This window comes from Pieris napi, chromosome 8, assembly GCF_905475465.1.
Source record: "Pieris napi chromosome 8, ilPieNapi1.2, whole genome shotgun sequence".
In the NCBI taxonomy this organism is placed as follows: Eukaryota; Metazoa; Arthropoda; class Insecta; order Lepidoptera; family Pieridae; genus Pieris; species Pieris napi.
This window is the reverse complement of record NC_062241.1, coordinates 3,842,053-3,863,987: the sequence shown is the minus strand read 5'-3', so window position 1 is coordinate 3,863,987 and position 21,935 is coordinate 3,842,053. Positions and strand designations below refer to the sequence as shown.

The 21,935-nt window shown below is 33.9% G+C and overlaps 1 protein-coding gene across 2 annotated transcripts; it reads left to right on the top strand.

Moving 5' to 3' along the window:
* Window positions 1-492: 492 nt before the first annotated feature.
* Window positions 493-21,347, top strand: LOC125051947 (EH domain-containing protein 1). 2 transcript variants are annotated; one of them, XM_047652577.1, is made up of 4 exons: window positions 493-1,841; window positions 4,332-4,397; window positions 18,273-18,443; window positions 19,903-21,347. In XM_047652577.1, the coding sequence occupies exons 1-4, from the start codon at window positions 617-619 to the stop codon at window positions 20,103-20,105; spliced, it is 1,665 nt and encodes a 554-aa protein (XP_047508533.1). In that variant the 5' UTR covers window positions 493-616; the 3' UTR covers window positions 20,106-21,347. The 2 variants fall into 2 exon arrangements, with proteins under 2 accessions (XP_047508533.1, XP_047508534.1); XM_047652578.1 differs by lacking the exon at window positions 4,332-4,397 and having other exon boundaries at window positions 496-1,841.
* The last annotated feature ends 588 nt before the right edge of the window (window positions 21,348-21,935 follow it).

The following is a 21,935-nucleotide window of genomic DNA, read 5'->3' as shown; positions in this document are numbered from 1 at the left end:
GTATAATCCTATACAATAAATTTGTTTACAGATCCGAATTTTAAAATAAAATTGTATTCATATTTTAAATGTGGAATATAAAAAAAGTAACTATTTATCATCCATACTAATATTTTTTTTTAGCAGTTTGAAATAACTTTAATTATTTTCAAAATCTACGACGAAACGAAAGCCTTACAAATTTTTCAACAATAAATAATATTTACTAACGAAAATTTCGATAAATGCCAACTTAAAGAAAAATACTGGTCAATTTTCTATCACTGTGTTGGTATTGTTTGCGAGAAGCTCGCGAGAGCATTCGTTTTGAGAGTGCTCAATTGTGCGAAGCGTTGCTGTAGTTGGAACACTCGACGTTGAGCATTATGCCGCAAAATGCGATCTAGTGCTGTAATTGGAAAACGCACTTGGTGCTATCGTGCTGTCAAGTGTAAACTGTAAACTATCATATCTGTCAAACTTCAGAATGAGCGACGTCACGGGCTAATCATTTTCATTTCATCGTTCATTTTTGTGGAAAAGAATGATCATAGTGGTCTCGGCGTAGTTTTATTTTTATTCCTATTGGTGTAGTGAGTGAAAAGTAATAAAAAAAGCTTTGATATTGTAACTCAAAATGTTTAGCTGGTTAAAAAAAGAAGGTGAAAAGACAGAAAGTATTGAAAATGTAGTAGAAGGTCTCAAAAGGATATACAGAACTAAACTTTTACCGCTCGAGTTACACTATCAGTTCCACGACTTTCATTCGCCTCAGCTTGAGGAGCCGGATTTTGATGCAAAGCCTATGATACTGCTGGTCGGGCAGTACTCGACGGGAAAAACCACATTCATCAAATATCTCCTAGAGCGAGATTTCCCCGGCATTCGTATCGGGCCGGAACCCACCACAGATAGATTCATAGCTGTTATGTTTGATGAAAAAGAAGGAGTTATTCCGGGAAACGCACTTGTAGTTGACCCTAAAAAGCAGTTCCGACCACTTAGCAAATTTGGCAATGCTTTTTTAAACAGATTTCAATGCTCTACTGTCGCGTCACCGGTGCTTCGTGGTATTTCTATATTAGATACACCTGGAATCCTCTCCGGGGAGAAGCAACGTGTTGACCGAGGATATGACTTTACCGGAGTGTTGGAATGGTTCGCAGAGCGCGTCGATCGTATTATATTGTTGTTTGACGCCCACAAACTAGACATATCAGATGAATTTAGGAGAAGTATAGAGGCATTAAGAGGTCACGATGATAAGATTCGTATTGTTCTTAATAAAGCAGATATGATTGACCATCAACAGTTAATGCGTGTATATGGTGCACTGATGTGGTCATTAGGTAAAGTACTTCAAACTCCTGAGGTGGCTAGAGTGTACATTGGCTCATTCTGGGACCAACCTTTACGCTACGATGTAAATAGACGGCTTTTTGAAGACGAAGAGCAGGATCTTTTTAGAGATATGCAGTCCCTTCCAAGAAATGCTGCATTACGAAAGTTAAATGATTTAATAAAACGAGCACGTCTAGCTAAAGTCCATGCATATATAGTAAGTGAACTTAGGAAAGAAATGCCATCAATGTTTGGTAAAGATGGCAAAAAAAAGGATTTAATAAAGAATCTGGCGCAAGTATATGACCGTATTCAAAAAGAACAACAAATTTCACCAGGAGATTTTCCTGATATTAAAAAGATGCAGGAATTATTAGCAAATCATGACTTTACCAAATTCCATCCATTAAAGCCTAAACTTTTGGAAGTAGTGGATCACATGTTAGCTACTGATATCGCCCGACTCATGGACATGATCCCACAGGAGGATGTCAATATTGTGAACGAGCCACTCATTAAAGGTATGTAATTAATTTTGATTGTAAAACTATATACTAACAGTTTCTTTGACCCAGCGCATCTGTCAAGTGACTTAATATCTTTATCACAAGTGCCTTATTAGCTTTAATGAAAAGTATATTATATGAACGTATTAAATATTTCCTTAATAATGTTATCTGGATTATGTAATTTATTCTTAACACAAATAGGTTTTAAATGGAAACAGAAAATTTATGACTAAATTAACACAACCAGTATATAAGTACTATTTAACATGTTCCCAACAAGGCTATGTAAGCCAGGCAGTGTTAAAAATATGAAATCATAAGAATTATCACATGTACCTATATGTTGTTATCAGTTATAACTGTGGGACAGCTATGTTCAGGAAAACTTATTTTAAATTGACTAATGAGTTTTAAAATTTGACTAGATATGAAGTATGACATTACATTATTGCATGGTATTAATGTTATAAAGAATTTTCTCATCATGTTAGTATATTTTAACAATAGATAAAAAGAGGTTTCTGACACAAATTGTTTCATAATGATGCTTCATCACATAGTGAAAGTAAAAGCGATGTAGCTTATATTTATCTCAATAAACAATTGCAATTTAATCATATAATTTTTTGGAATGTCATGAAATATATAGTTATTACTTATGTTATTAAAAAGAAATACTATTCAGCATAGTATGTTTGATTGCTGAAATACTGCCCTAGTGCCTACAGCAATCTTTAAAAGTGTTAAATAACTGCTAAAAAATATGTTTAATTGCTAAGCTAACTGTAAGTAGTTCAAAAGAATCATTGACCTCAGTACTTTTAGAAAAATGGGCACATTGCTGCCGTTAATTCATGCCACAGTAGTTCATGTAAAAGTTGACCTTTTTTGTTGTTGATGCCACATGCTAACTTTGTTCCCATTTGTTTTTACATCTAAAATTTATATGTACATATCTGGTAAAAAAAATTAGTCAAATAGTAACAAATATTTGATTTTAGTCTTATATTTTTTAAGTAATAAAATTATAAATATATCTTTGTTATACTTAACTAACTAATATTCACACTGAACATTCGCCAATGTTAAATTCCATTGTGTAATGTAAATTAAGCCAAACTAATTAACTGACACATGCTGTTGTTTAATATTATCATGTTCAAAGATGGTATGTAGTCATTGACTAGCCGATCAAATATTTTTCAATTCAAACCAGTTTCTGAAAACAACCAAATTAAAAATATATATACACTTATGGATTTGTTGAAAACAATAATAATTATTTTAAAATTACCAGTGAAAAACATTTAATAGACTCAATAAATATATCGGCGTATGTCCTCGGAAAAAGCTAAAGGTTTTTATTTAATTAATAAAAATAATAATTCCTGTATCCAGCCGTGATTCACGCACTGACGTCATGCTACAACAAACTCCTATAAACTATAGTATACTTCATCATGTTAAACATGAACATGTAATTTCGAGGTCGCTATTAATTACAATCAAGTACTTTTACGTTATTTTTTTTAACAACGGGCGTGGTTATTAAATTTCAGTTGTTAAACTTCGTTATCAAAGTGACAGAGTTGGTTGTTTGATAAAATAACATCAATACTTATTAATACATAGGATACGGGCGCACCTGCGTTGGCCTTGTGTAGTGTACTTGAACTATATGTCAGTACTAATATTCTATTGATAAATATTGAGTACCAATCAATTGATTTGAAATATATACCTAATCAGTTGGAGCGATTTGTAGAATAAACCTGGTTTTAGATAATCAAATGTGCCATCGTTTGAATATCTTAACTAAGCAGTGGTTGATTACTATAACAACTCATTTATATATGTAATTTGTTAACTAGAACACGAGTTGTTCATTTCAACTTGTATGCTAAATCCTGAAATGTTTGAAGTTGTACTTTTTTTGGCGCGTTAGGCAAGAATGATGAGAGTATTTTTTTCTATTGTTGTTTATTCTATTAAGGGAGCGTTCAACGTTGGGAGGTAAAACGTTCCTTTTGTAAAACGTTACGATGCGGGGCGGGGATTGAATTACGGGTTATTGTTAATATTATTTTCGACTTCCAGTACATTACACCACATAATGGTAACTTTTAGGTATAAAAAGTCACTAGGTGGTTACGAAACGTTTTACTATACTTGGGTACCGTACTGTAGAAAAACGTTACGGCGCGTTACATGGGGGGGGGATTCAAAAATTGCGTGACGTAATACTTGAACGCTCCCTAACGTAGAATAAGGCGAAAGTAAAAGATTTTATCTAGTTACGTCCAAGAAGTATAACTTCTAACGCATGTACATAAGTATACACACGTTTTTTTTTTGTAGATGACTCATAGAATATAAATTTTATTATAATAGTTGCATGCACCTAAGTGAACGATTGATGTGGTACCTAATAATCAACCTAACCTACCTATGTCCCTATGAATTGGTGTTAGCATGTATGCAATAACATAAACTTTCCTCAAGGCGAGCCCGATGGCCCAGTGGCTGCGACTGTGGCGCGATTGCATGACAGACGCGGCTTCTTGGCAGGTAAGATCATTGTTCAGGGCTGGCTTTCCCTTGATACTACTCATTCATTGATGACATTTTTACATTCGAGTATTTTGTAGTTAAGTTTGTTTTAACATAAATAATATTCTTTTGTCATCGATGACTGATCGTGTCAAGGTTTGTGTTGTCAATGATCTACCTATGCCGTGACTAATTGACTTTTCACCTTTTTGCTTAAGGTAGCGCTTTGTAATTATTTACTAAAACTTTCTTTGAACCTCTTTTTTGTCTATTATATATACGAATATTTAACTTATAACAATAATTAACGTTCAAAATCCTTCAAGTCGAATACTATTTATTATTTAGGTTAGTAGATAATACAGATGGGAATCTAGGTTTTAAAAGGTTTAGTTCGAAATTTTATCAAAATTTCCCTTATCGTTATTATATCTGCTTCGTAACTGTCACGCTGTTACAGATAAGTTTCCAAATGATAAGGCACTCCGAGATAACACTTAAGTTATCTGCGGTAATGAGCTATTATACACGACGTGAGCAATCAACGAATCATTAATTAGTTACATTATAATGTCGCACTATTACTTAAAATCCTATTTGGATTGTAAGTAATAGTAATTTAATGATAGTTCGTAACGGAACAAGTTTAGCGATGAAAATTACCTTTGTTGCAAAGGTATGTAGAACCAATTACACAGCTTGAGTAATAGGTATATTCAATGAGAACGAGTGCACTTTCTCCTTCGTGTGATCAAGCCGATAGCTGTCTGCGCAGGCGCTATTGCAGCTGATTTATGTTGATGTCGACGCCCACAGCTTTATCCAGCTGTCTAACTATTGTCTTTGTGATATGAAAGATGTGTTTTGGTTGTGGTTTCTTCGTTTTGATTTATATGGTGATTACTACTTGTTAAGTAGTTCACTGTTATAATTCATTAAAACACTATGTTTTACGAAATTCAAGAGAGCACAGTGAATAGCGTGTGGATGGTAGATTGTATCGACATGGGAAGTGTCGCAAATGGCTGGCTCGTCGTTGCAAAATGACCGGTTCGACGGCCGACCACCCGTGACCGCGTGTATCAATCTATGCAGAATAAGGTTTTTACTATCACATTTTTGATAAGGGAGCGTTCAAGTATTACGTCACGCAATTTTTGGAGATTATTGACACCCCCCCCCCCCCCCATGTAACGCGCCGTAACTTTTTCTGTACCCAATAGTAAAACGTTTCGTGACCACCCAGTGAATCTTTATACCTAAAAAATACCATTATGTGGGGGAATGTCGAAAATAATATTAATAATAACGCGTAATTCAATCCCCGCCCCGCATCGTAACGTTTTACAAAAGGACCCCCCCCCAAAATTCGTTACGTAATACTTGAACGCTCCCTAAGCCCATAATGGCTTTTTTCCTTTGCTTAAGTTCTCTTCACGTTAATTGACGAAATGTAATGTTCAGGAACGGACTTTTAGTAGTATCCTCTTAAGACATTAAAAGTGGTTTCAGTACAAGAATAACGCGACTCTATTTACATAATCGTTTAAAATTGCTAGAATATTATGTGGGACGAGGCGTAAACACGCAAGAGATGCATTGATGCAGTTGACGCTATAGTGAGAGTTAATTGTCGCACGGTCATTGTTCGCACGTCCGTTGTGACATCACAGCAGCCCATTGAGACACCCACAGCTCACTTACTCTAATAAACGCATTGTATGCACCCTGCTTTACCAATAACATGTCTTTTGTGGTCACACGTATGCTTCTGAGACGTTTTTGCCTCGGCCATTGACATTGGCACCCCTATGTAATATACGCTAGTAAAAGTCCGCATTGAAGTATCTTTATCTCACTTCAGACTCATTAAAATTATTAGTTTAAAGCGGCAGTTAAAACTTTATAATTAACTAGGTGCCCCCGCGAACTTCGTTTCTCCTTAATGTGATTTTACTATCATTTAAGTACATAACATGGAACATTTTGCTATGCTACCCCAGAGACTGTTTGACAGTTTTCTTGAATGAACACTCAGAGATGTTAATAAAAAAATAAAAAAATTGGGGTTGATCATAGAGGGGTGAAAATGAAGGGTTATAAGTATTTTTGTATGCTGTATCATAAAAAATAAAAATGTAGGGGTGGACCAACTTTAACATTTAGGGGTTTGAAAGATAGTAGCCGATTCTCAGACTTACTGAATATGCATAAAAAATTCATAAGAATCGGTCGAGCCGTTTCGGAGGAGTATGGAAACTAACATTGTGACACTAGAATTTTATATATTAGAAGATACATACATAGGTCACCGTCCCCTATGTTGTAAAAATTATTACGAAATGCGTAAATACGATATTTTAATTCAAGTATTGAGAAAAATTGTCAGTGCGTCAATCACGGGCAGGCGTCAATCACGGGCAGGCGTCAATCATGAGCAGGCGTCAGTCGTCTTCTAGAATTTAACGAAAGCCTTCTATTAAAATACCAAATATTTTCGTTGAGGTTATTTCGAATTGTCTTGAAATTTTCTATTGTTGACGTATCTATTTACGGACAAAACAAAACTCCTGCCTCTTCAGTCTTGTAATAGTATCAATGAACAGTAAGAGGTCTCGATGTCATCTCAGTGCACTCAATTGTCATGTGTCTTTGTGCTCAGATCGCGGTCACAGGGATTGTGAGCTCGGTAGTGAACTACTGTAACACTGCTCTATTTGTGACTCCATTCATTGCTAATGTTTCCTGTTATTTTTGTACTTGAAATTGGTTGAGTTATTTGGAATTGGTCGTTATGGCAACATAAAAATGCCACATTCAATTACCGCTTTTAATGTATACATGTTAAATTAGCTATAGGTTTCACGTCGTATTTATTGTAAATGTAATTGGTTACAGTAATTATATACCATATATTTATTAAATAACAATAAAGTTAGTGAATGATTTATTTCATCCGTGAAGTAAAAATCCGATAAGCTGCGTATCGGAAGTGTTATGTGTGTCGCGCGTGCCTTGAATATTATAACGAATTGACATTCAAATATTAGCAACAATATTAGGGTAGGACGACCAGTTTGGCCTAGTGGCTTCAGCGTGCGACTCTCATACCTGAGGACGTAGGTGCGATCCCCGGCTGTGGACCAATGGATTTCTTTCTATGTGCGCATTTAACATTTGCTCGAACGGTGAAGGAAAATATCGATAGGAAACCAACATGTCTTAGACCTAAAAAGTCGACGGCGTGTGTCAGGCACTGGAGGCTGATCACCTACTTGCCTATTAGATTTAAAAGTGATCATGAAACAGATTCAGAAATATGAGGCCAAGACATAAAGAGGTTGTAGCGCCACTGATTTTTTTATTTTTATTTGTAGGTTATTTCCAGGTTACTATTTGTATAACCCGATAGGAACAGTTTAAAACCGTAATAAACAAACGCAATAGATTTTCAAGGTTGTACACAATAGAAACCATATCAGATATTAGTGCATTCCAAATATGTGCCGTGTAGAAAAGTAATGCTGTAGTTCGCACTTTCGAAACAATTTTCGAGATCCATATTAATGTTTAGTGCGCATCACGTCGGCAATGAATCATTGTGCGCTTTCCACGCCCCATATTTTGTATGCTCCACTCATCGTGGTTTAATCATTGGCTATGTTCTAATTACATAAACTTAAAATATAAACCTTTTAAATATAGAAGATATCGTCTCATGTCAAATATATACGTTGACATATAGACTTTAATCAAATATGATTTTATGTGTTGAAATAAATAAAATAAAATTTATATTCTATAAAATAACAGAAAGTTACATAACGCCTTTACTTTCAAAATTCAAAAATCATTTATTCATATAGGTAACAAAATGTACCTACACTTATGAACGTCAAAAAAAATTATAACTTAAAATCTGTGTAGCTTACTCATAAACATAATCCTCTTTATAAACATCAAATTACTAATAATGACATATTCTTTAAATTAGGATTATATTACAGTTAGGAATGACACGTCCAGTGATTTTTAAACTTAATTAATTAAAATTTTGAGAATATTTTATATGGTCCAAATATAATAGTATATTTCTTTTTATGTACGTTATTGAGAAGAATTATTATTTTCCTCATGCAAGTATGCATTATTATTGACGTTGATTACACAGAAGAATGCCTAACGGTTGTGAATGTTGCCTAGAGGTACATCATATCTTCAGACGTGTTCGGAATCGAACCGAACATCGATGTCACAGGAAAATAATCAGTTATACGCCTGCCCAATAATTTCGTTGCTATTAACTTTTAGTAATTTTTGACTATACATTTAAAATATGTAGGCATTTCCCTACCAATTCATTGGCCTGCTACTGTATCGTTAAGGTGCAGTTGAAGACTGAAATATTAATGGCGATCTACTTAAAACATCCAACTTGTTTAAAACCGATTCTATTTGACATTTTCGTTTGATTTTGTTTTTACGTGATGCACGCAAGCAATCCTCAAATTAAATCTTTGTGATACAGCTTTCTTATAAATGAACTATATCTTCGGCGGTCTAGTTACAGTAGCAAGTAGCGCAATTCTTATGTAACTGGTTTCATAATGAACGTGCTTGATCCGCTCAATTGCTTTACGCGTTTGTTTCCTGTTACTGGCTCGTGTCCGGTATTTGAGTACACGTCACTCTCTGTACTAGTATTATCGCCCAAAATATAAGTACGAAGTATCCACAACTCAGCTATAGCTTTATAATCTTACAAGAGTACATATTAGTCCTGGTCAGTCGACCTTTGATTAAATTATAACCTTAAATATGTGCAGCATTGCGATTTTTTGAAGTCTACTAAAAATTTTCATTCCTACGCTTCTTTGACATTAATTAGTGAATCGTATAGCTGTACTGATTAGACATAATTTATTTCTGTCACCTGTCAGGCGTCATTCCTAGCTGGCTAGGAATTCTATATTTAAACATTTATGTTTTAAATTAATGACGTTTATTAGAGGTAATTTTCATACGACTCTAATATCATAATTAATTTCTTTTAATGCTCTGTCAAAAGGCGTAGTGAGCTTATGTTATGTTCTTGGCGTACAAGTGGCAACCTTACCTATAAACAAGTTTACTTTCGCGAATATTTTCACTCGCCACATGTCCTGCATCGCAACCACCCTTTTCTAATGCAATCACTTTGTAATAAAATACTTTCGCTGAATTTTTTGTTGCTCTTGTTTTGTTAATGTTAATTACACTTCCGGTTTCACATCATGAATGCTTAAACAGGCGTTGGTGCGTGTTGTATTTAATTCTAGTAACAGTTTAAATGTTAGGATATATTTTTTTATTTAATTATCTTTGATTACATGTCTTAATGTTTAATAGTGCAAGAATTAGGTTTAAACCAATTATTAAAAATATAAATCTTTGGTTCAATAGGCAACATTGTAGATTATTATTAAATAAATACTTGCATAGATTTTGTTAAACTATTGGCTAATACTAAAGCCTGTAAGTCCGTTATCAAAAGTCAAAACCAAATGTTTGTCAAAATGTTAGTGCTATCGCGGCAGACCGAACAAATTTACACTTTTCAATGACAAAGATAAAACTAAAGTGATACTAAGCTGATTTCATGGAATCACTGACCGGAGTCAGGCTATTCAAGAGTCTACAATAATTTTTACTGTGAAGATATTATGATGATTTGTGCAAATAGAAGAAAATTGTAGTCTCAAGTCCTTGTCGTTATACAAGGACACGGCTGCAGTGATGCAGTGGGTGGCGGATGCGCTTCCTCATCACACCTCTATCCTGCAGCCTCGACCTTACGGTCACTCCACAATTGTCTTGTCTCCGCTCCTAGTACATGATACAATTATTTGTCAAATTGGCTCTACAATCTATGTAGGTATCTTAGATAACATTATACAATTCTTGTTCATACGGTCAACGGCCTATTGTTGTGCGTTTTACATTCCCATTTGAGATAGGTAATGTTATATCAACTGTTTTACTATACGGTGACTGACACACCGTAACGCACCAATGGCATTAGACACATTTTTACTTCAATAATATCTCTATATTATATAAAATTCTCGTGTCACAATGTTCGATCCAATACTCCTCCGAAACGGCTCGACCGAAACGTTTTTGAACTGTTTCAATGGTATTTTTGTGCATTTTAAAATGTGACCAGTAAAGTAGCATATTCTAAAATATTACGTTCATGTGTTTTGTAAAGAGTTAATGTACTTTGAACGTTTGTAAAGGTCGCAGAGGACCTTAATTCAAAACCTAGCATTTTATTAGCTTTGTTGGCGTGAGCTCAAATCAATCAAATCTAGAACCCATGTTTTATACGAATGCGTGTTACCAACTAAGGTTAATTAAACATATTTTAATTATATCGTTAATACAAATTAGTAGTGTATAGCATTTTCGAATCCCACTAAAAGACTCCGGCTGTAAGTCTAGACTAGACAAAAATAATTCGGTCACGAACAATAAACGCGTGACGTCATATTATTACCTCATCAATAAAGATTCTGAAATTGTATTTAGTTAAAGCCATATGAAAGACCAAATGTATTGTTTAAGTTCACCCTTTTTTGTTTTTCTTCTAGGCTGGTTGTGACCTCCGAGTTTTCCGAGCATCTTTGTATGGTTTCTTGCTTGTGTTTGTTTTAATTGGTGAATATAATAACGATTTCACCATATTGAACTTTCTAAAAGAATATATCTGAGCGTTTTGGTCAGCAAGAAATTCGGGGCGGACTATCTGTTTACACCAGTTTCTGTCTAGCCTCTCTTATAACAGTATAGTTTTGAGGACGATGTCTCTTTCACATGATCAGTCTGGTTAGTGAACGTACCACCACTATGTGGAACCAGCTGCCCACTGAAGTATTTCCGAACCAATTCGACTTTGGATCCTTCAAGAAAAGTGCGAACCAATTATTAAAAGGCTGGCAAACTTGCGAGCCCTCTGGCATTGATCGTGTCCATGGGCGGCGGTATCACTAAACATCAGATGCCTCCTGCCCGTTTGCCCCCTGTTCTATAAAAAAAAAAGTTTAATTTTTGACAGCGGGAGTTGTGTGTGTGTGTGTTATGTGTCAACCGCGTAATCCATATACTACCTTCTAGTTTTATTCCCTGTTCTTATGAGATATTAAAACACATCTCATGTGCTAATCTAAGTTCCTTACACCGGACGCCCGACGCCTCTTACATAACTCACTTGCATTCAACCGGTTTAATTTACTCTCCATTCGCCTGTTATGACTGGAGTACTTTTTACTATGAAAAGTATTTAATACAATAAGGTGAATGTCCTAACGAAACCATATCGTACAGACGCAAATTATTACTCTAGGGTAGATGCTACAATCTCACTTGTTCTCACCTTGTTTACCTGCGTTTATTTGGTGATAGTGATATCATATAGCCTTGATAAATGGACTGTCTAACATAAAAAGAATTTCTTAATTAGAATAGTTAGCTTCCGAGTTTCGCGCGTGCAACTAAATAAACTTCACTTTTATAATACTTGCTTTTCGAAGTTGTTTTTCTCACGACTATGTATTACGATCGAGATTTATAGAAAATTCGAAACAGGAACTTGAAAAATCAATACAGGTTCTATAAGTTGACGATAAACGCGAATTTTCCGCGAACCAGCGCCCAGTCTCAAGTGGCTCTCAGTTGCATAAGATAAACATTCCTTCGTAACTACTCGAACACTTACTTGAGGATATTACTCATCAAATTCTGTTGACTATTTCTTCCCTTTATAAAATATATCGATTTTTTAACACACAACGTCAAGTAGACTACAAAAATCAACCAGCCAAAATATTGTGCGGCAAATTCATGTTTCGATTTACTTTTTCTAAACGCACTTTTATTCTACATAACGTAGGTACTATGTGCGTGACTAACTTTTCTATTAGCGCGTTTATATTACTTTATACCATATAATATATAATTATACAGTTTCGACGACACAATAAGTAATAAATTTTATTTGTATAATATTTATAAATGTTGTTTAACAGTAGTCAAATGATACAATATTTCTAACTCATTCGCATTATATTCTGTTCTATAGAAATTCTTAATCATTAGCTGATATCATGTAGTTATTTTAGTTGGTATAATATTTACACTTAGCTCAGTAAATTTTTGCTCCATAAGAATCTGTTGACAAAGATCACGGTCATAAATAATTAATATTTATATTAAGTCTTGCTCTTTAAATATCAATCTTGTCTACCAAGGTAGTAATTACGATTTTCTATATATATAAAGGATTGTATTACTACCAAACATGTTTTCCGCATTTATTAATTAATAAATACTTGCAAAGCAAGCAAGTTTTTTCAATATACGCATGTTTTTGCAATGCAGTTTAAATTTCTTGCTTTTTTTATTGTTGTTGTGGTTTTTTAAATGTACGTCTTTATCATGTGTTCGTCCTTATTTTGTAGTCCAAATAAAAATATATTATAGTCTAACTTTAAAGATTGTGAAACATTAATATATTTTTGAGCTGTATTACAAATCTTACTTATAAAATATATCCTTTAATAACGAATTAATCTATAACTGGCCATTGATAAATATGACCCAAATACTCGAGAGATATTAACTGCAATCGATCATGTTCATCAATAAATGATGTATTCTGAGAAAATGTATTTGATATACATTAAAAAATTACGCAGTAATACTAACCAATATATATAAAATATAAAGGTTGTTTATTACGATGGATGGTTTCCACAATAAAAGTAAAAACACTACTAAGAAATTGAGTTGTTCCTTTGATTTGTTACTACTGTTTCCATACTCAAACTATACTTTTCTATTCGTGAAAATCTACACTTAGCCATTTCTATGTTGCTATATTCTTTGTCTTCCTTGGAAACAATAATTTATGTTACGGAGAATAATATTTTTCAACTTCGCTGAAGTCGAGCATAATATGCTCAATTATTGCATAGGTCCTGATGCTATGGCCTAATAACTGTACTGTTTTGACTAAAGAACTCTTTCGTTTCTTTTAATCAGACCTGTTAACGCTGTGATGAAAAGAGACAGAAGTACTTAGTTAAAACAGTGCAATACTGACGTATATTGTATGAATAGGATGAATTGTGTTTTATTACTATTACACTGTGATAAGTCGAGGTAAACCTACCAAAAATGCGTTTTACGGTTTTTTCCTTTGAGGTATGTGTTAAAACTCGAAGTACAGTCATGTCGATATTAAATTATTACCTATAATTGATGAATCATGTTTTACATATATGGCCAAAGATATTTGCGCAACAGTTTGTCATCTGTTAGTAAAATAGCTGATGTGCGGTTTTGTAGTCTGTGTACCGTTTTTCGTATGTAGAGCATATCTTTTGCTATAAGATCACGTGCTTGTGAAGAGAAATTAGTAATTAAATTTGTTTAGTTACAAGATTCGTCTTGGTATTTTTTAAAGGCAAGGTCAGGTCACGTGGCTTATCCTCGTTGGTTCTCGACGTTGATAAGCCGGTTTCGGTTTCAACAATTACACAGAGTAAGCAGCATCATCAACACCTTGATGGCTGGAAGTCTTCCACAGTCCGCTTCAGAAGACATTTTCTTTTGCGAGCGAGTTCTCTAGGAATTGTAGAATCGTTTCGGGGATATTCTCTGGGAGATACGACGTCCAATTGTTTAAAGAAAGAGTATACTCCTCCTTCAAAGGCCATTGGCTGCAATGGTGGCCGTTTTTGGGCTTCCCGTAGGCTCGTTTGTTCCCTTATCCTACAAAATTGTGTGGCTAACAATGTTGAGATAACAATTGGAATTTTTTACTTTTGCTTCAGGTGTATTTGGAGTCTATATTCTAGTACTGAATACTTTGCCAAACCCATTGTGTACTGCAGTGCGAGAACTTCCGCTAAATATAGTAACCATTGATTTCACGGTTCCAGACGAATGCTTTAACTATATATAAATGTATAGATGAACGAATAAATACGTAAACTGCTCGTAGTGTGTAATAAAATGAAAAATATTTTTAATAAATAACACGGAATATTATTACTCAATAACAATATTTTCTATCCGCAACCACACTGCCTGGTACATGTTATATATCTATATGGATATATGTATGTATATATATGTTATATGGATTTTTTTGGATTCGATTTAAAGCGAAGTAATTTAAAAAAAGTTAAAATAGATGATTTAATGGATCAATGTTTTAGAGTGTGTCTGTTCCATGTTTCTATTAAGCATTCTCAATACTTAATTCAATAGTTTAATATTTTAATTGATATAATTCTGAAATAACGTGCAGACTTATGGGTTTTCGGATTTGGCCCAGTCGTAATGATTAATATGTTTTTATATGAAATAAGGAGTACGTAAGTGCAAGGCTGACTCAATGTAGTGACTTTCAACTAATAGGTATTAATTGTTTTGTTATTCACCGTAACATATCGCGTATTCTAGGCTAGGCAGTCTTTATTCTAAGATATATTTAGAATAGTATAACCATTATTCAGATCTATCACGAAAGAGAGTATTTTTAATTGAGTAAGTTTTTAGTATAGAAAAACAAATGACTATCGCCCATGTGAAGCCTTAATTATGATATAATTAAATATTTATATGATGTAGAGTTTTTAGTTTAAATGTTTATATTTATAATGCAACTTTTCTCTGTCAAGAGTAGTGCATAAGACTAGTGGTCTAATGTTAGGATCTTTTTTAAGCCAAAAATACTTTGCTCGTGTAGACTAATAAATAAAAAACGTGTGTGTACTTATGTACACGCGTTAGAAGTTATACTTCTTTGGCGTAACAAGATAATTTTTTTATGTTTCGCCTTATTTTACGTTTGTACAAAAAACTACACTAACAATAGAAAAAAATTTACTCTCATAATTTTTCCCTAACGCGCCAAAAGAAGTATAACTTCAAAAAACTAAAATGTTGACTAGCTAACTTCAGGGTGTTGGTTTTGTTTGTGACGGTGTGCGCGCGCATCATAAATATTTATTTTCATCATTTTTCCTTAACGCGCCAAAAGAAGTATAACTTCAAAACTAAAATGTTGACTATAGCTAACTTCAGGGTGTCGGTTTTTTGTGACGGTGTGCGCGCGCCTCGTAAAAATTTGCTCTCATCATTTTTCACTAACGCGCCAATAGAAGTATAACTTCAAAAACAGTTAAACATAGATGATTCCGTCTCGGTCTGTCGCTCCGCAAAAAGCGTAAACTATAAAACTGTTGGTTTTTGACAGGGGCGGCGGCCGCGTGACGGAAGCCTTCGTTTTTGCGTCTTCCGGGCCCACTGACCCAAATACTATCAATTGTTTGTCATTAACACTGAATAATTATTTCTTTTTGCTACAATTTTCTATTACCATAAGGTCATGAAATTATTAAGAATTAGCTGTCTCGTATCGTATTAAAAAGTACGTTTTAAATCCTTGTTTTTGACTGTATAGAGTTACAGATTATTTGAAGTAGTTAACTGCAGTCACCTTGTGAGATAAGCGACACATTTATCACACTGTCGGGTCGTCTCACCTTCGAGTTACTTTGCGCGGACAATAAAACGCATTTGAGGACCATTTGTTATGCGATTCTTGTGACAAATCACACTACGAATTATCATACTGTATATTTTAAATTTGAATATTATGGAGATAGATGTAGTGTGTGAGACAAACATTAAAGCGAATTTATTAGTTGATTCGCAAGACCCAGATTATATGCTAGATCAAATTAACTAATTGACTAACTCGAAATTAGTGTTAGACTATTATTGAGTGTCTACAGCGTGCGACTCTCATCCCTGAGGTCGTAGGATCGATCCCCGGCTGTGCACCAATGGACTTTCTTTCTATGTGCTCATTTAACATTTTCTCGAACTGCGAAGGGAACCTTAGACCCAAAAAGACCACGGCGTGTGTCAGATAAATGATAAATGGTCATGAAACAGATACAGAAATCTGAGGCCCAGACCTAAAAAGGTTATAGCGCCAATGATTTATTTTTATAATATGCATTTATTGTTTTGAACACAAATTTATACATTAACCTTTATTATTGGGAGACGTAAGTTAATAATGTTTTAAAAAAGTTCATCGACATTTTAAACGAAGAATGAACTTCCAATAAAGTTTAGTTTTACGTGTCGGCATTCGAACGACCCAACTGTACCACCGCACCGTCTGGAGTTGCGTGCTATCAATACTAATATGGTTCGGCATTTGCTTCAACAAAATATATATTTTACTAAATTCTTCTTCGTTATATGGAAACAAAGTCCAGATTACGTAATCATAATAAAGCTTTTTCGATATACTTAATGCGTAGTACTATTGTTAAATGTAACTTATAAGTAAAATTAAGGATGCCTTTCGAGTTACCGCCTTCTCAGTCTTCTTCCTTCTGTCTTGCTTGTATTTATGTCTTCCGATATTGTCTATGGTATTCTCAGACCAACTTTATGATCTACCATGTCGTGTTTTATGACGCGAATACATATTTAAATAAGATTTTTGTTTATTATAATTCAGAACATACCAACATTGAAATTTATATACAAAATACAATAACATTGTGTTGCGTTTATCAATACGCATTTGAAATAGTTATTGTTATATTCATACTTCGCATTACGTGCCGTTTCGTTTAATTTAGTTCCGTTTACTGAATTTTAATAATAAAAGGAAGCGTATAGACAGGAAACAACCAGCGCCCTCTACGCTTCAAAACTAGAAGGTTTTGCCTTTATTGAAACTGTGACGCTACAACCCATATATAGGCAAGTAGATGATCAGTATACATACCTTGTCTGCTAAATGCTTCTAATTTTACATTTACTGCCAGTTCTCAAATCAAGGGCGTAGAACGGCCGAGAAGAACTGGCAATAAACTCTCCGCCACTCTTTTTAATCGCCAAGTTTTTTATTTTACACAATGTTTGTAAGAAGCTGCCACCATTACACCATGTCCAGGATTTTTTTTATTGTTAGACGTACTGGTTTACACATTACTTCAATGTATAAGTATTAATTACGTACATATTTTGTTTGTTGGTTGCATTGCTGGTGTCTTACCTATTATATTAAGATAATGAAACATAATTAGGGTCATATTAATATTTAAACCAAATTCAACTACGTAGAACTATTAGTCTTTATCTTTGTTCAGAAAATAGTGCCAAAGATGCACGAGTCCCAACCAAAAATACTTAAATCAGATTCAGGCGACTTAATAATAATAAAGCCTTTTTTCAAATATTTTAATTAAATAATTATAATACAAATTCTTATCTCTAGATTCTTCTTTTAGAAGCCATAGGGCATAGACCTTCACCAAACATAATAAGTCTTTTTATGTCAGTTACACCGGTTGTTGTCTTGCGTTTCTAAAGGTCTCCCCTAGAGTTAGCCAATACTGCATATTATAAGTCTTCTTTGACTAATTAATCCTTGCTACTTATACTCTTTCACCTACAACATTGTCTGCCATAATTGTATGTTGTTAATGAATCGTATATATTCTATTAGATATTAAAAAACTACATATATAAATCTAAGAATTTGATCTGTCTTCACAGTGTACAGTCGTAATTAAATGCTACAATGCGATCGGTTTCGTGAAGTGTACCATCTCGTTGCATCATACTCATTTCTTTTGAAATCGTTCCGGTAAATTTGTTGCATAATTATAATTACAACGCAGATAGCGATCGATTTGGTTCCCTTTTGCATTAGATTATAAAGATGATTTAAAATTATATTTTTTTACACAATCATGATGAATGCATCAATTCCCTTTTTTTCTACAATACTGATTCCCGTGTTGGTGTTTGCAGGTGGTGCATTCGAAGGTGTTGAAGACCAGGTGTCGCCGTTTGGATACGGCCGCGGCGAGGGCGTAGATGCAGGCCATGGTGATCCCGAATGGATCTGCAGCAAGGAGAAGCCGCGATACGACGAGTTATTCCAATCACTAAACCCCATTGATGGAAAAGTCACCGGAGCCGGTACGACCCTATCACTCGCTCACCATTCACGCCTCTCAATCACAAATCTTACGCAAAATTTATCTTTGGCAAACCATTCACCTCTATCACTTACACTTCTTGCCGCTAATACTGCCTGCGCGAACCTCACACGTCTCTGTCTCACGACACAAGACCCACAAACATACATCAAACTCACGGACACTGTGGCCTTGGCTTTACAGAACTGCTCAAATATTTCCCAGCTGTTACAAGCAAACGACGATGGTGTCTCGATCCACAGTATTTACGATACCAATGTAGATGACAGGCGAGATAGTCAATATAATGATGACGAGAGCGTCTCGGAAGCGAATATTGAATCGCCCACCTTTAGTTTTCAGTCGATTGTTTCTTCTCTGATGTATTTCACTAAAGCTGCCTGTATACTAGTTCTGAGTTTTGTAGTCGTTATAATTCTTGCCGACGTAATGTTTGTCAGTATGGCGTATATATTTACGGGCAGATTGTACTTAGAGTTCAGTGTAGCAAAGTCACCACAGGGTTTGTTAGAAGAGGCGAAAGTGTTAATGTTCGGGCCGCAGCAGGAAATTGTTCAGATACACTCGATATTTCAGCTGCTGTATCGACACACCGTTGTCAACGTTCTTAAACATTTCCTGCATGCTCTAACCTGAGTTATTAATTTTCATCAGCCTGTTATCTATTTGTTATTATGGTTTTAGCGGGAATACTTACATTTATACATTTCATTATTGCCATTGCTTTATAAACTTCTTTTACCTCCAATCCTAATTTATTTATGTATATTAGGTGTAATATAAATTTTCTTTCCCTATTTTATAATAATCCAAAACGTCGGTGTTTAGTGGTGGTATTAGTAAAAAATATGTATCTAAAATAATAAATCAATATTTTGAATATAAACAGAAAGCACGCACTTTTCTGGTCTGAAAAAATAATGACTTTATATGATATATAGTATTATTTTTATCCTCACTTCAGTAAAAGAACAATTCTGTATCAGAAACATACTGTTTTTTTTAATGGAAAAAAAAATACTGAAAATTAAATTACATTTCAAAATGGCGGCTGTGGATTTTTTAAATCCTATTTCATATATAACTTTATTGGAATATACATGTTAGCGTTAAAATTTTACATGAATTAAATAACGACGTTTGCCTGCATTTTTTTGTAATTGCAAAAATATAGACAAAAATTAGAATTGAAAGTAAAACTAACTATTGTGGTAAAGTAGGTAACTATACCTTTTTTATCTTATATATGTATTACTGAACTATATTTATTTATCTTATAATGTTTCCCAATATATAATATCTCTCTGTGAAAAACGCCGTCTAGACACACTATTCAGGAACTATAGAATTAAGTTTGGAATTTTAAATTTACACCTAATTAAAGATCCATTTAAGGGAACTTAGAGATAAAGTTAGCTAGAGTATCGCTTGTCCAACAGCCGCAAAAACGGAGATGGTGAAATCGAAGCTGCCAAATTCGGTGCTGGGCAAGATCTGGAAATTGTCCGACATCGACAAGGATGGATTCCTCGACGAAGAAGAATTCGCGCTCGCAATGCACCTTATAAAGGTCAAGACCGACGGACATGACCTACCCCAAGACCTTCCTCCCCACCTCATACCCCCCAGCAAGAGGAACTAACAACTTGTTGTGCTTCCAGACTCACTGTAATTACAGTAGATTAGCTGGGTAAGAATGCAAAAGTTCTGTATACAAAAAATATACTGCCTGTTTATTGTTAGAAATTACTAGTGTTTTTACATTTGAGATCTGGAAGATCTGCCCAAAATCCCACTTCTCTAACATTTGCTGTCGCCCTCGAGTCGCAATAATTCGAGAGGTTTAGTTGTAATCTTTTGAAATTAATTGCAATATTTTATCCGATCTACTTATAAGATGGCAAATGTTTCCGAACGTATATTTCTATGACCGCTGAGGGCTTGTTATGATTTAGCTGTGTTTAGTAATTGTAGAATCGTGTTTAACTTATTCAAACCAATAGATAGCGGTATGTTCAACCACTATTTTATTCACGATGACAGCGATTCTAAGTTGTAACAAGTGCTCAATGGTATGCACTGTAGAACGCATACATGCATCGCCCCATTGCTATTTATTGCTTGGTTTTTTTTAATAAACAAATTCTTCTTTTTTTCCTAATGTTAACCTTATGAGAGAGCGTGATTTGAGCATACAAATGGTTTTTTTTCATTCACAACATTACATTGTGCAATACATGAAGAGAAATTTAAGAAACATCCTCAAAATGTTATGGTTATGTTACACAATAACAAATAAAAGATGTTTAAAGTTATTTGAGATGTTAATTGAAGTTAAATTAGTTTAGATTTTACTTTATTTATTCATCATACATTTTTGGTGCTTTTATATTTTATGAGTTCATTTAAATTGATCCTCAGATATTTCTTATCATCCATGCATAATATTCATAAATTGTTTTATATTTATTAATTTTAAGGTGTTCCTATTAGTGATTTTTCTAAAGAATAATCCATGAAATGCATAATGGTTATTAATTTTCATTTTAATAAATTATGTCCATTGTTTAAACACTTTTCTATAACCTATTTTCACCTGTCAATTGTTGCATTTATTTAATTGTATGATTGATAGTGCATTTTTCTCTCACAATAATTAGATAAATATTACATAAACTTTGCTGTATACTGTCTGAACAAAGGCTTCTTATACTTTTTCTATGTAAATATGGATTTATATGATTATGTTTTGAAAGGCCCCTCTGCATTCACCATGGAGATGCAATCATATATTTTTACATTTTGCTACTGTGTGTACATAAAAATAAATGTATTTATCATAAATTATACACAGAGTGTAATAAATAGATAAGAAAAATATTAACTTGGTGTTTTATTTAATATAAACATTTTTAATTAATGTTAAGTATGTATAAGTGTTTTTAAAACAGATGCTAAGAAGTGAATCATAGTACAGATTGAAAGAAACTATTAATTTTGTATGGGTAATGCATGAATTATACGTAGCTTGACAAGCATTGCTGTCTAATTATCATAGACAGAATGTACCAAATTCTAAAGTCAGAATAATCTCCACATGATCTTTTAACTTGTGCCCACAACTTAGCGAAGAATTTGCACTCTAGTTAAACAAATTGAGCAATTCTGTCAAAACTTTCATTCATTATCAAATGTCTTGCTAGATCAAATTAACTTATTCTGGATGGATCACTATTGGGTTTAATCACCAAAACTCAGTGATGTACAGCTAGCCTTGGCTAAAATAGATCAAAGGCTTTAGTAGGCTAATTTACATCCTGCCAAGAAAATTATGTAGTATCTACAAGCCGTGTGTAATTAAAAATAAAAACCAAGACAAAAGCTTGAGTGGCTACTATATTTTTTAATATAATGTTATTTAACTAATTTGAAAGAAATTGCAAGAAAACTCATACTAATTGTATAAATTAGA

What these genes read in the sequence shown, in the direction of transcription:
- LOC125051947 (XM_047652577.1), top strand. Translation starts at nt 617, where the DNA reads ATGTTTAGCTGGTTAAAAAAAGAAGGTGAAAAGACAGAAAGTATTGAA. An exon ending in GAACGAGCCACTCATTAAAG is followed by an intron (nt 1,842 to 4,331) that starts GTATGTAATTAA and finishes ACTTTCCTCAAG; the next exon opens with GCGAGCCCGATGGCCCAGTG. An exon ending in TGGAAAAGTCACCGGAGCCG is followed by an intron (nt 18,444 to 19,902) that starts GTACGACCCTAT and finishes CTTGTCCAACAG; the next exon opens with CCGCAAAAACGGAGATGGTG.